The sequence below is a fragment of the Equus przewalskii genome, chromosome 18 (assembly GCF_037783145.1).
Source record: "Equus przewalskii isolate Varuska chromosome 18, EquPr2, whole genome shotgun sequence".
Taxonomy (NCBI): Eukaryota; Metazoa; Chordata; class Mammalia; order Perissodactyla; family Equidae; genus Equus; species Equus przewalskii.
Genome location: NC_091848.1, coordinates 46,832,403 through 46,847,501, shown reverse-complemented (window position 1 = coordinate 46,847,501; position 15,099 = coordinate 46,832,403). Strand labels below are relative to the sequence as shown.

At 40.5% G+C, this 15,099-nt stretch overlaps 1 protein-coding gene across 4 annotated transcripts in view; it reads right to left on the bottom strand.

Moving 5' to 3' along the window:
* Positions 1–6,460: 6,460 nt before the first annotated feature.
* Positions 6,461–15,099, bottom strand: part of CCDC80 (coiled-coil domain containing 80) — a 35,307-nt gene continuing 26,668 nt past the window's right edge. For all 4 annotated transcript variants that reach the window (XM_008530143.2, XM_008530116.2, XM_008530125.2 and 1 more), the window contains exons 6-8: positions 10,772–10,875; positions 8,037–8,117; positions 6,461–6,964 (exon numbers count right to left, since the gene is read on the bottom strand). In XM_008530143.2, the coding sequence (XP_008528365.1) occupies positions 6,618–6,964; positions 8,037–8,117; positions 10,772–10,875 (532 nt within the window). In that variant the 3' untranslated portion in view covers positions 6,461–6,617. The remainder of the gene's footprint in view (positions 6,965–8,036; positions 8,118–10,771; positions 10,876–15,099) is intronic.

Genomic DNA, 15,099 nt, shown 5'->3' with positions numbered 1-15,099 from the left:
GTTTAATTGACTGTGTGCTTTCTTAGATCTAAAATGGTGGTGCCTCTTAGAACTGATGCTGTCATAAATATGAAATTTGGAAGTTTTTAAAAAAAAAATTTTATATGCATTTCTTTCAAGAATTAATAGTTTGCCTTTTAGTTTGTAATCCCAATTATCACAGCTAATTAAACTTAATTTGTTCATGACATAAATTCCTCATTCATAACTTTTTAATGCTAATTCATCTCTCTGCTGGGAGCTGTCTTTATTAAAATAGATTTTTCTCTTCTGAAAGGGTTTTTGGCTGATACACTTCCTGAGGTTTTGTATATTTTTTTAGCATCTACTAACTACTAACTGCAAGTTTTTTTCTAGTCATTATTGCTCAAAGAGGTTTTGCATTTTTGATTGCTTTCTATAGCTAGGTAATATAAATGACAGCTTGTATGGGAAATAATTCTCAAGTCACCCTTTTTTTCCCGTCAGAAATCTCTTCTTTATCGTTTAGTGTTGCCAAGAAGTTAAATGTTTCTTGCTACATTACATATATATGTGTGTGTGTATGCATGTGTGTGTGTATGTATGTGTGTCTATATATATATATACATACACACATTTTTCCCCCTTTGTAGTTGAGCTGTGTTTGAAGCCTAGGTGCCTTTTGTTTAGGTCCTTTCTCTGTACTCATCTGTAAACAAAGTTTAACATTTTAATTGAGCCCAATGTTTGCCACAAAATGGTGTAGGTAGGCTCCCCATTACCTAATCACTCTTTTCCTGGACACTGAATGCCATCTTTAAAGCTCTGCTAAAGGGCTGGCAGCTGCCTCAAGGAGGTGGAAGGGAAGCAGGGACCATAGAAAATTGCGATGAGGGAAGTTTTAGGGGGTGTCCTTTTCCTCTCTATCGGTGGAAACTCCTGCTTTGAGGGCCAGCTCCATAAAATTGGGGTAATGCTGTCTCTGTGAGGAGGGGGTGTCTTCCTCTGTCTTAGAGTGAGCCCTTGCTCTGCTAAGAAGTCAGATTCAGTGCAGCGCCACGAAAGCAGCCCACAAGCTTTATCTGGAGTTGTGAAATTTGCTACTAGGATTTTCATATTGTATACTTAGATAAACTCAGATAATGTTTTATGTATTCAATATGTTCTATACACTTAATATGCTATATAGAATACTTTAATATTTCACATTTGTAAACTTTTATATGTAAAATAACATATATGTATGTACACACATACCACCCTGCAAAGATTTCAAGTTCATGTATTTGAATGAACTCACCAGACACCACAGGACACACTCACGTAAGACTTATTTAAAGGTGAAGGGACACAGTGCAGCAAGGGAAGGAGAGTGCAGACACTGGCGGGCCAAGAGAGATCCCACGCCTAAGCTCCGAGGGTCCTTATTTGTACACACAAACCACTGTCTCCAGCTTAAAACACAAAGATCTGTGTGAGGAATCTTGACTTTGAGAAAGCTCATAGAATTTCCCGGGATATTTATGCATATCTGGCCATGTAACCAACCAGGTTTACTTAATCTTATTAGGCCAGTTGGAAACCATCATTAAAGAAACTGACCCTGGGGATGCCCAGGGTAATTTCAGACTTTAAATAGCACATCATAAATCCTACTGCCCTTGTCTTGGCTAAGAGTCAAACACCAGACATCCTCATGTCCCCAGGGATAAAGCTAGAGCTTTTCCAGTCTAGCTGTAAACAGCTCTGTCCTCTGTATACCCTCACCTCCAAACCTGTCTCCACTTAGGAAGCAGGGTGGGTCAGCAGTGGGGGAAAAAGGGCATAGCCATTTCACCTGTCTTTGGCCTCTCAGCCACATCTGATCCTTGCACAGGCAATAGACTAAGGTGTATTACCTATCTTTTCTAGTGCCCAGTTTACCCAAGTTGGGGATAGGCACGTCTCAAAGTTTATGCTATAAGAATAAGGCTATTCCATAGTTTCAATCTTGATGAAGTTTTCTTCTACAAATTTACTACTTTTTGTTCATTTTCGTTTATTTCAGGGAGGGGGTGGTGTTTATGAATGAATTAATACTAGTGCCACCGTCTTTCATGGACATCCAGACAACTTCTTCAATCTAGGGTACGTAAGAAGTTCCCTGGAGAAGTAGCACCTGCCCTGTGAGCATCCAAAACCCATTGACCATGGTGACGATGGAGTCAGTATGAGGTACTTGCTCAAATCATATGGAGACTGACAGGAAGTGCAATATAATAATTCTTACCTCCGAAGACTGAAGAACTGTCATCACTTATCTCTCCCTGGTCCCTTCCTCCTGACTCACCCCCACCCCCGAAAGGACCCATCATTGATTATGCATACTGTCTTATAAGTGACTGTGTACATGACTCATCTCCACTAATCTGTGAGCTTCTGTACAAGGAGTGTCTTTTTGAGTTTTGTATTCTTGGTTTCTAGCAGACTACAGAAAAGATAGTATAAATACAATAAATGTTTGAATGTAACTTGACTCTAACCTGCAAGTTAGTATCTTGGATTAAAAACTGGAATGACAAGGTGGTTCTTTGCACACATCAAGGGTTTCAGGTATTCCTGATCAGGTCTTGCCAAATTGGGGCATATTCCTGCCTTTGCATACCCTGTTCTAATTTGGCTCCCTGAAGAGTACTCATGACAAGAAGCAAGTGAAAGATAGAAAAGAGGACTAAAGAAGCCAAATGGAATGATGGTGAAGTCTGCAGGAGGAATCTACTCTTTCTCTGATGTTTTTGGGAAGGAAAGTAAGGCTTGATTGCAGGGATTGGCAATCTTCCAGACAGTTTGCCAAGCTGTTCCCTACTGCCCTCCTTCGAGGAGCTCCTTTTGCATCGTAGATATCCTTGGAAAGGGTGGCACTTTCAGCCTATCGATTATACCTAATCACTTGTAACCATCTCTGAGCCAGAATGGATCATGGGAGAGGGGCTGGGAAAGAGGAAATGTCTAAGAGAGAGGAAAAGGATGCTTATGGAGGAGGAAAACCAAAGAAAACTTTGCCCAGGGTCAGTTTTAGCTATTTGAAATCACCCCAGCCCTTCACCCAACCCCCTTGGCACATAGATCATCACATGGATTGGAGAATGGAGGACAATTCTTTTGCTTTCTAGAAGGACAGTACGAATATTTAAGGTCTCTGCAATCTGCCAAGGGACTGCCCAGTTTGTCCAAGCTTCAGGATATCAGAGAGGTGATACATGTGGTCACCAAATCAGGAAATTGTATTGAAGAACAAGCATATGCCTTGTTGGAGGGACTGAAATGTTCAGGATGTAAACAGTCCTTGCCAACCTGAACGTTTTTGGAAGCCGCAGTCTGCCTGTAAGGAGATGATGAGGGTTTCTGTGTGTTAGCGGCCAGGACCTCACTGGGTCTCAGCCACAGCATTGCAATATGCTGGGAAGAGTTCAGTGAAGTTATTTAATACCTTTCCCCACTCCCGTAAAAACTTGCAGCTGGATTCTGAACTATGAAGTCTAGGTTCTCCGAAAATTTAACATCAATTGTTTTGTAGGAAACCTCTGAGCTTAGCATTCTGTTCCCTAAAGGAATATGAATTCCAAGCAAGATTCCTAAGTGTCATGGAGTTAGACAGGAACTTAGATGTCTACTCCTGCTCTCTCATTTTGTACTTGAGAAACTGAGTCCCAAAGGGAAAGTGACTCACCTTGGGTCACACAGGTAAGTACATGGCAGGGCAAGAACCAGCCGTTTTCCCAAGCCCAGTGGCCCTTTTACAAAACTAAAAGAAAGTCTGGCATTGGATGCTCTGCGCCAACTCTGAGAGAATGGAAGAGAAATAGTTGGTGTTTTAATTGTGCTTCACCTTGTCATGAAGTCAAGAGTGCTCACCAGCCATACGCCACTATCTGCACACTCCAAACCATTAAGTAAGAGCAGCCAAGGGGGAGAAAAGAGGAAAGGAAAACATTCTGCAGGCAAAGGGGAGTTGGTGGAGGCAGAGAAATGCACAAAGGTACTTTTTAAGAGGCTTCTTTTTCTAGACTCCATACATTACTGAGTCCTGAGATCATCAATCAGGGCCCAATGAGGCCATCATTCACCATAGTCTTGAGCTGTTTTCATCCTCAAGGCTCTAGAAGTTGAGAAGGTATGAGCTTCATTATTAACTAACCCAGACAATGAGACCAGCTGGGCTCTACCACCCCCACCGCGTCTGGACCGCCTGCCTCTGAAGCAGAGGAAGGGTCTCTGCTGAATTAATATTCACCTCAGAGCCCCAAGATTTCTCTTGGAAAAAGCAATTCTCGGAAATTCATGGAAGGGAATTGTGACAACCAGCAACTTTGGCAATGCTGTGTCCTCAGAGTCTGCCAGATTTCCCTAACTCAACTGAGGGCTTTTTCTTCTAAATACCATAATTCCATAATCTTTCTCAAAGACTATTTTCTTTGTTTCTTACCTTTTTTGTTGCTGTTTGGAAGGAAGTGCTTTTATGTAAAAATGATACCTAGGTTTCAAACCACCTGATTATACCCCTTAGAAGACAGAGATACAGGTTACCTGTCTCCAAGCCTCCCATTTACGGAGATATACTTTGTATTTTTCCAGATCCTAGGATTCGAGGACACTTACTAATAGCATCTTGCTCGGATTGTTTCGGTCTGTTGTCGAGCTATGGCTTATTCTGTAGCGCTCCAAATGATGACCCGTGACTTCTCGGCCCACTCACTAGAGAAGGGACAGTTCAGATGCTTTGATAATTATTGCCTCAGTGCCAGTGAAACCAGAAGTATGCTTGAAGAAGTAATCTCAGTCAGGTTATGAAAAAGTGTTGTCTGTCTTTGGTTGGAGGACCTTATTAATATTATTCTATAAGTAAATTTCCTATTATTCCTGTCTAATTAGTTTCCTTGGGAGATGAGACTCCCTCATTGTTATATTTCCTGAAATTGAGACTTTTTGGGCCCCTTACTTAGAAATTGTCCCTACGTAATTTCAGAAGCGATGGTAAAGAAAACCATTTTTACTGGCAATTTTAAGCTGTTCTTTACGTTGGCAAAAGTTTATGAGCAATACGCATCAATCTGTCTCCCACCTGCACACCTCAAGCAGCTGGTACAGACTGTTCTAGAAGGAGGGAGAAGGAGAGAAGGAGAGGGGTGGGATGGGAGCATAATTTACATAAGAGAACTGTGTTCTCAAGTCACTTGAACTTTCTGGACCTCAGTTGCCTGTTACACAGGTAAGAATGAATGGTCTTCGTGGAGAATGAAGGACAAAACGAGCAATTTCTCAAGTTCCTTGAGCTACAAATTCCACTTTCACTATAATTATAAGAAAGTTCAGATGATGTAAAACAAATTTGTGCCAATAGGCACAGATAATAGATAATATTCACATGTGGCTTGAATGCAGTTATTAGTATCTGTGCTCATTAGAGTTAATAATCAATACCAAGATGATTTGGAGAATTAGTTATTAATAACCGTGGCAAAAAATAAACCTCCCCATTATTGAGGGAGGCTGGCACTGTCAGGACGCCAAATGCCTGGGGATCTGACTGCCTACCTAAGGGCAAATTCACGGGTATTAGTTGGTAATATTACTTGATATTGTTTGTTGAAAAGTAGGAAACAATGAAAGAAAGGAAAGAGGGAGGGAGGAAGGGAAGATATTTAGTTTGACATGCCAAATGTAAAAAATAAATGCTCTTTTTCAAAGATAAGGATTTTATTTTGCACTCTGGCTACAAATTTATCCACTGTAACTTATTAACATTTGTCTTTAAAACAAAAAGAACCCTTGGATATAATCTCATTCTTGGGAATTTTCTTTTAAAAGATGCCAGGATGGTAATGGGTCCATTAGCAAGTTAATACAGGAGGTCAAGTGTGAGGGTCCAAGTTTTCCATGCCAGGAAATCCATGGCACCTGCTACAACTCTGGAAGTATCACCCCTGGCCGCAGTGCCAGATTCTGGTGATGATTTAGGGATTCCTTTTCCCTGATCTGTGTCTGAAATGACACTAAAGATAACAGAAACAGGGCAGGGAGCGGCTACGATGGCAAAGCCAGGTTTGGTGTTTCCCTGGTTTTGGTAGCCATTATCACTGTACTCCTGTGGGATCAAGCTTCATGAAGGAAGCTCACAACATAAAGCAGGGCCATCTTAATCATTTTTAGACTGACATTTTGAAAAGTGTTAAGAAGCTATTCCATCTGTTCAGATGTTTCTTGAAAGCATGTGGTGTGATCTTTAATTTTCTTTAACAATCGTAGTTTTTACTTACAAATTAATACTAAAAAAAAAGTCAAAAAGAGGTATAAATACACATTCTATAGAACTTTGTATTCCAGATCACGTCCATCATGTAACAGAAGGAAAATATCCATTTTCATTACCATTATTCAGCACCAGATCCCCTCCAGTTAGAAAAACAAACAGTTCTTTTAAACGTCTTTATGATTTAAGCCTTCAATAACAACTCATGAGTAGGCAAAAGTTTGCTATTTATTTAATCTTGGAAGAACACTGAAAGAAAAAGGCAGGGAATGTAGGCAGTGTGAAAGCACTCCTTTACATAGCTGGCCACACGTGGCTTTAACAGCTGCAGGGGAAACTGACTGGGGCTAAGGTTACATATTTCTGTTCAGTAAGGGTATCCATGGTGGTAACTCTCATGATGACGGTAGTCATCCTGGTAACCATCCTGGTATCCTTGGTGGTAACTATGGTAGCCGTAGCCTGCGTACTCATCTTCCGGGCAGCGCATCCCCAGTGACTGCTGAATGGCCATTTCCTGTCTCCGCAGTTGCATCGAATCAATTAAATCGTACACGATCACCATGGACCACATTGGGGAAGGATACCAGGATTTTACATTTCCATCTTTTCCAACTAGAAGCATGGAGAAGTACTCCGGGCTCACTTGAAAATAGTTACGGATGTCTTTCACCAAATGGGCTGGGATGTCTTCTCGCTCCACAACAGAGCTCCCTAGAATCGGATTTGAAAAGTTGTTGTTAGTGGATTAAAGAGTCAGTGCTCAGGAAAACATCAAAGAGAGAAGAAATCACTGTAAGAATAGAGAGAGGACCCACAAGTCTGTTCCCTTTAGCTCAAAGTCCAGTTAAAGAAGTTTGCTGTTTTTTCCTACTGGAAATTAAATGTCCCTGCTGGCCTACAACATTATTAGTGTCAAACTTTGGGGCACGTGCTGTCTCTTTATAGGAATGTTACAAAATATAAAACCAGTCCCTTAATTTAATCCTGGCAAGATCAACTTCTTTAAAATTTGTCACAAAGATTTCTATTTCTAAGTTTATTTCTGATTCAGCTTAGTTATTTCTTTGCAATTATCGCTTTCCTTTTGATACTGTTGTCTTCATAATAAAAAGCTTATTTCATTGTCAAAGGTGAAAAAAACTAATTATGGAAGAGCTGGATAAATGTATTTAACTTATTATGATTAGAACAAAAGAAAGGGGCAGGGACGGGGCACTGACACTTTCTGGGTGTCTGCTCTGCCCAGCATTGTGCCAGAGAGTTGATACACATTAAGAGCTTGATCTTGGAAGAAAAGACTGGGTTTGTTCTGAAACCTTTAGTCGCTAGTCATTTTATTTCAGCATCTCTGAACTTTTTAGTGTGTGTCTTCATCTGTTGAAAGGGAATCAATGAGATACGGCCTATGCGCCTCATAAAACTGTTGTGAGAATTAAATGAGTCACATAGATAGAGATGCTCTGTAAACCATAAAGCCCTCTGCAGAAAAAAGCATTCCTTTAATTAAGAAAATGGATATTTTCACTGTCACTTATGAATGATTTTATTTTAAAAACAATATTAGTGCTTGTGCTCCACTTCCCCTTCCTCTACACACATACTGTGCACACACACACACACACACACACACACGCACACACACGTGCGGGCACACACCACGAGGTGGGGAGGATTCAGTGAACTCTGGTCACCTTGGAGGTACTCCCACTGCTTGCATACAGCTTAATATAATCTAACTGAACTTGACAGTAGTTCATACTGCTTTAAAACGACAACACTTTACCATTAATCGGGAACAGCTCTAAAACTCCCCCAACTTCCTCCCCGACACCCAAAAGCTTCAGAATGGTTATGTGGCGCAGACCTGAGAGAAAAAAGAAAGCCACAGAGTTAGTAAGTCATCGTTTACTTCCAAAGACTGGATGTCTGACAAATTAGAAATCTCTACGCTTAAAAAGTATATAGATTAAGTAAAGCAATCCATTTTTAAATTTTTCCATAAAAAAGTAATTAAATACTTTTAAAACGTTGAAAAAGACCAGTTGCAGATTTTCGGATTAACAGGATCAGAGGTGGTTTCGTTTTGTTTTGTTTGTACGCTGAAATTGAATAATTCGCTCTTAAACTGTGATTCTCACTCTATTAAATGACAAAACAAAAATGATGCCATGGGAACATTAAAGTGTCTGAGATGATCTAAGCTGATTAGTGTTCTGAAAAAAGGTCACGCCTGAAGTTCTAAAACAGCTTACATGGAAAATGGCTTTCTCTCGGAGAAAAGACTGCGGAGCCCATCCAATCGTGATTGTTAAAGAAATAATTCTGGCTTCCTCGCACAAAAGTTTGTGGCTTAAAGGGCCCGTTCTTATCACTTACTTAGAGGACTCAGAGGAGAAGCAGTTAGGCAGGATGCTGGCTTCCCACCCTCCTAAAGCTAAAGTTTCAAGAAAAGAGAGCAGGTCATGCCTTGGTGGCTTGTTGGAATTCTTTTGAAGATGAAGCGCCCATGAAGGGATTCAGAAGAAAGAGCATAGGAGCACATGGGGCTGTCGATTCATCCTATCAAGGTTTCCTGTTTTAGATAAAATCCCAGCCTGGTCTGGGTAATGGCTGGAATATGAATATTGATGGTGTTTATTGTCTGGGAGAGAAAATTGAAAGCTGCCCCGGGAGGGCTCTTTAAAGGAGGAGCTTAAATCCAGGCAAAAAGCTACTCCAAATAAATTTTTTGTAGCCTTTACTCTTCTCCCAGAGAAGTGAAGCATTCTGTTCTACGTGTTGTTAGTCATGTTTTCAAAAGGGAAGATCATGAATTTAATTATTCCTGGAAAACATGACTTGTTCACATTTCCTGTATATTACAAAAGGGTTTGCTTACACTAATGCGACTTAGGCTCTGTGTGCAGAGATCAGAAATAAAACACCACCCAAAAGCTGCTGAAAAGACAACTTTAGAAAATCAAAAAGCTATGATTTTATTTGTATTCTATCTGTGAAGGGTCATTAACTGCACTAAGAACTTCTGTCTTACCTAGCACCATTGGTGGCTATAAATAATTTAAAATATGCTGAAGAATACTGGCACGATCAAATCTTATGTATGTTGATACGAAGTCTTAAATTATTAACCTTGATAATAGGAGTATAAATAAAAGTTCTGAATTTCTAATTGTTCTTACTGTTACGAGCTTGTTTTCTGCTTTCTTTTGAGTTATTAATTCACATCATAAAGCTGAAATGTATTTTTAATGTACAGGTACTGGACCGTAACAACGACCCAGCTCTGTTAATGCTTTACAAAACTCACACCCCCACCCCCTCCTTTTACAAATCAATCACGATTTTATAACAAATGATTCTTCTTCCTAATAGAAGTATCCAAATAATGCTGATTCATCTATGATCCAATTATGAATTTTTAAATCTGTGGCCCTTCACTATTTTTTCCCTCCTTTAATGACTCTCTCAAAATTCTTCCTCTTCAGAGACAAATCTTTTTTTTTTAAAGATTTTATTTTTCCTTTTTCTCCCCAAAGCCCCCCAGTACACAGTTGTGAATTTTTAGTTGTGGGTCCTTCTATTTGTGTCATGTGGGATGCCGCCTCAACGTGGCCTGACGAGCGGTGCCATGTCCATGCCCAGGATTCGAACTGACGAAACCCTGGGCTGTCGAAGAGCAGCGCGGGAACTTAACCACTCGGCCACAGGGCTGGCCCTCAGAGACACATCTTAAATGAAATTTCAGTTGTGATTTTCATTTTTGAAATTGCCATTATCTCCTTGGTTCATCACTGAACTTAGTAATACATTCTATGTACTATGCATTTTCCTTTCTGTATATCCACATTCAAAATGATATTAGCTCTTTCAGGCCACTGGGATAATAATGTTTGGTAAAGAAAGCATACGTTAGTTTTCAAAACACTGGGCAATTCACTAAAAAAAAAAAATTATAAACTATATTTCTCTTTGACCTGCTTGTCTTAAAAATCAGGTGCTGTTTAACAAATCTGGCTGTCTTCTTGACACCCAGTTATAGATCAAACCCTTTTTAAGGGAATGGCAATATGGTACAGTGCGCTTCAATTAAGATATTAATTCCCAAAGCCATTCCTGTTTTACAAAAGACATTTAGTCTATGGAGAAGTATCCAGTGTTGGTACCTAAGTATTACCTAGGGAAATGATGATACCTGAGTTTTATGATCTTAGAGACGTTTAAAAAAAAACAAACAAGAAGACACATAGTACAGATCATTGAAAGTAAAACAGCAGGTATTTTCAAACACTCCGATGAAGATCCCGAGAGGGGAGAATATTGAGAAAAAAAGATAGACCCCAATTGCCTAAGGCTCCAGTCTGAAAGCAACTTTATACTCAGTATAATTGAGTAACTGTCTGGGAATCTGCAGTCTGGACTGGGGAATATTTGGATGATCTAAGCTCCTATGTTCCATTTTAGAATTGACCAGGAAGAGGGTGGTACGAGAAAGCTGTGGTGACTCGGCTTCCCACTCACCAAAATTGCATGCCTGACCACTGAGGGCAGCGAGCTGCTGTGAATAGGCCCAGTCTTCATCACTAGGAGCGGAGATCACCAGCAACCGCCTCCTCCATCGGAACCTGGAAGAGAAGCAGAAGGCCACAATTACTGCTTCAAACAATGGAGGCTAGTGTCAGGAAGCAGAGGCACTTTGGCTGTCGGTTTTTTCCTGTGCCCAGACTAAGAAAAAACAGCAACCCTTAGAAATGTCTCATAGCTCCTCAAAACCATTAACTGCATTACCACATTTTTTTGTACTTTTCTGTTGTAACTTCCCAGTCTGCCTACTGTGGCATTTGTGTGATGTATCAGGCATGAGTCTGGTCACCATGCCCGATGAGGTCACTTAGGGAGAGAAGAAGCTCTCAGAGGCAATGAGGCCAAAATCGTAGGTTAAATTGTAGCAACGAAAATAAGGAATTCATAAGAGAACTGAAGACAAATCAAGTTCTAGCTGAGTTCCCTCTAGGGTTTGGAGAGGGTTGAGAAGTGAATATATGGATGAGAAATAGAGTAGAAAAAGAGAACTGAACTTTAAATAGATGACACGGACAGGAAGAAGGAAAATGGGAAAGTGGCTCAAAGAGTCATGGAGGATTCCTGAAAAAACGAAGCCCCATGTACCTTCCTCAGTAGCCAGTGGTTCTTCCAGAGGCAAATGCAAGATCTAAAATGTACCTTATTATAATTAGTAAGAACCAGCACGTAGAGAGCACCCTCTGAAGTGGAAGGGGGCTCACCTAGAGCCACAGGATTTTAGACTTTGTGGTAAACTAGTTTCTGCTCTTACAGCTCCATCACGGTAGGGCAGTGGAAAGAGCTCTTGGCATGTAGCCGGGAAACTCAAGTTCACGTTTTGTCTACTACTGCTACTTTTTGGATTCCTTGAGCATGTCAGTCAATTCACGGAGTCTCAGTTTTTCCTTAGCTCTAGAATCAAAAATTCCATCTGCTTCAAAGAGGTGTTATAAGAATTAAACTAAGACCCACCAATGAAGTTATCTATGTGATGGCATGGAGATAGATCGCGTCTTAATCTTCAGGCTTCTGGATGTCGAACTTTGTCCATTAACAGACCGTGGACATTATGTATCAAAATGCTATATGATAAACGATTGAATCCTCATGAATCGTATTGAATCCTTATCATTTTATTGTCCCTTTCACCTACACAATATGTGTTCCTCACTACAGCTCAGTGAAGGCATGGCTTATTGTCCTCATTTTACAGATGACAAAATGAGATTTAGAGAAGTGAAGTAACTTGCCTAATTAGTAAATCTAAGAGGTGGCACCAAAATATAGATTTCTCTGACTCCCAGGCCAGTGGATTCTCTAGTCTGCCACCCTCAGAGGTGCTGATGCTTGGCTGGTACTCTCAGGGTCCCTAGGAGGGTATGAAGGAGAGAGGGAATACATCCAAGGGCAACTGTATGGACTTGTCTCAAATTCCACCTTCCCTGGAGAGGGGATTTTCCTTTCTACCTTTTGTGCAGACAACAGCAGGGTGTCAGTGCACCCGCTGAGCTGGAAGTCAGTTGATTTTATTCACGACTTCTCTCCCTGTGCCCCCTCTAGCTTCAGAGTGAACATGAGAGTTTTCAACCCCAAAGAAAATGGCCTCTTGGGGGAATCGTGGTTTGGGTGAATGAGAGAAAATGATAGTCTGATGAAATACAACCTCTGAATGGACGCCTGTAGCAAGGCTCGCCAAGAATTGCTTGCTGTGACATTACATTCGCTTCCTCTGCTTGTTTTTCTTCAAAGGGAAAGAAAAACGAAAATCTCCACTGAGGATAGGGAGATGAATGTGTTTGGCACAGAGGAGGCGAGAGGAGTGTCTAAGGCTGTCCGAGGTTTCCTGGGAAAGGGAACAGTGGCTGCCGTCGGATCACACACCGTCTCCCGCACTTTCCCTGCTTCCTTAGGAGGCGTGCCAGACCAGCACTGGCCGCCCCCAGCCAGCATCCCAACAAGGCCAGCCTTCCTGGCCTCACACAGAGCTGGAGGGGGTCCTGGAGGAAGCTATTTTGGGCAAGGTCTATTTTGGCTTATTTACCTGTGCGCAGCACTGAATGCTGTCCTGATTAGAGAGGGGTGGGATCTGAGACTCCCTATCACAGTCATGACCAAGAGAGGGTCACTTCCCCTAAGAAATGCTTCTTTCTCCTAGAGACCTTCACATTAAGATACAACCCTCAGCTCATGAAACTGAAGGAACTCACTTCCATAGGATGTAACAAGAGAGATGAATGTGGCCCAGATCCTTATTTTAGACAAATTGTTTCTCTGTCACTTTGGCTCCTCAGTAAATAAAAATCCTACAGCTACGCATGTGTTTGCTTCTCTTAACCGGCATTCCCAAATTAGTTTGCATTTGCCCGCTATTTGGGGCTTCTGTCTCAGAGAAAGGTAATTATAGCCTGGACCAGATGAATGTTGCTAAAGACTAGACCGACTTCAGAGTCTGGTGAGCTGAAACCAAGCCGTATAGACCCAACAACAACTCAGCAAATTTGAAGGAAAATTCCCATTTGGATACTGGTTTATTTATAGAATGCTTATTTAAGAAGAAAAATTCTTTTTCAGTTTTCTTCACTTAGGTTTCAATTCTGAGGTGTTGACTAAATCTCTTTCTTGATGACAAGGTTCTCTAACTAGGACCTGAGTAACTGGCCCTAATACTACTAATAACCAGCATTTATTGATTACTTACTTAGTGCTATGTTCTCAGACATCATTACCTTTAGTGCTGAATTTGCCTTTCACAACAACCTTAAGAATAGATACTCTTATCCCCATTTTGCAAATGAGAAAACTAAACCCCAGAGAGGTTACGTGATCAGCCCAAGTTCACACAGCTAATATGTGTAGAAACCAAGAATCAAATTCAAAGCTGTCTTACCTATGCTTTTAAGTATTACACTATTCCACTTTAATTTTTAAGATCAATTATAATAATCAGCACAGTGATTTTGTGAGTTGTAACTACAAGTCATGCACAGTCATAGGACACTCAAATTATAATCATATACCATTCTGAATATCCATTAAAGATGTTCCTGAAATAGTAATGAATATAAGAGCCCATAAGGCTCTTACATTTGAAGGAAAATACATAGGGTGCTATCCCATTCAAAAGACTTTAGATGCAACATGTGTGTACATGTCTTAAGAATCAAAAAAATGCCAAATTCAAATCAGTGATCAACATGAATGAGCATTCCAAGCTTCGTGAGTGAACAAAACTGACATAACATCAGCTTTCCCTTTCAAGTTTTGAAACCCAAGACATGGTGATTATAAAAGGACACTCTGCCTGGAGATGGTGAGAAGACTCCCTCAGGATGCCTGTGGCAGGTCGCACAGCTGCCCAAGTCCTTGGTTATACATAACAGCAATGAACTGGATGGTAACTGTCTGTTTTAGAGGTTGGACGACCTGATTTTACTGAGATGGGTCAGCAAGCATGCATCTTTCAGTCCTGCAAAATTTGGAATTATGGAGAGAAAGTTTTCAAAGAATCAAAATCATAGTAACAATCTATATTTCTAAGAAGGATCCTGGTCTTCTTTTTTTTTTTCTTTCTGCTTTATCTCCCCAAATCTGCCCGGTACATAGTTGTATATCTTAGTTGTGGGTCCTTCTAGTTGTGGCATGTGGGACGCCTCCCCAACATGGCCTGATGAGCAGTACCATGTCCGCGCCCAGGATCTGAACCCACGAAACCCCAGGCTGCCGAAGCGGAGCATGCAAACTTCACCAGTCCGCCATGGGGCTGGCCCCACTGGTTTTCTTTAAATAATTTATGTTCTTAAGAAACTTAAGAGAATTTTGCTTAATAAAATGACAACCTTGAAATTCCAATTAGAACATATAGTTGAGTAATTGGTTTAGAAGTATGGTTTTAAGTTGAAGTCTTACTAATTGTATTCAGTTACTGGAACATCTGAGAAAACTTTAGAGTCATTGTATTTACAAGATTAATTTGTTAAACTTATGGATCATTTAAGTACTCAGAAAGGTTTTGTTCACTTCAAGCAACTGAAAGAAATATATTAAATATACAATGACTGTTTGAAATAATGAAGTTGTTTAATTACTGAGTTAGTAGGCAAGATCTAACATTATTCAAAGCCCCTTAAAAGTGACAGCTAAAATGCTAGGTTACAAATAGAATAATAAGATTTAGAAGCCTAACTTAAAAGTTTAAGAGAGAGCTAAGGTCTTGAATTCATAACTTGGATATATTTAACACTAATTGTTAAAATCAAAAGTAAACTTCTGGGGCAGCCCAGTAGTGC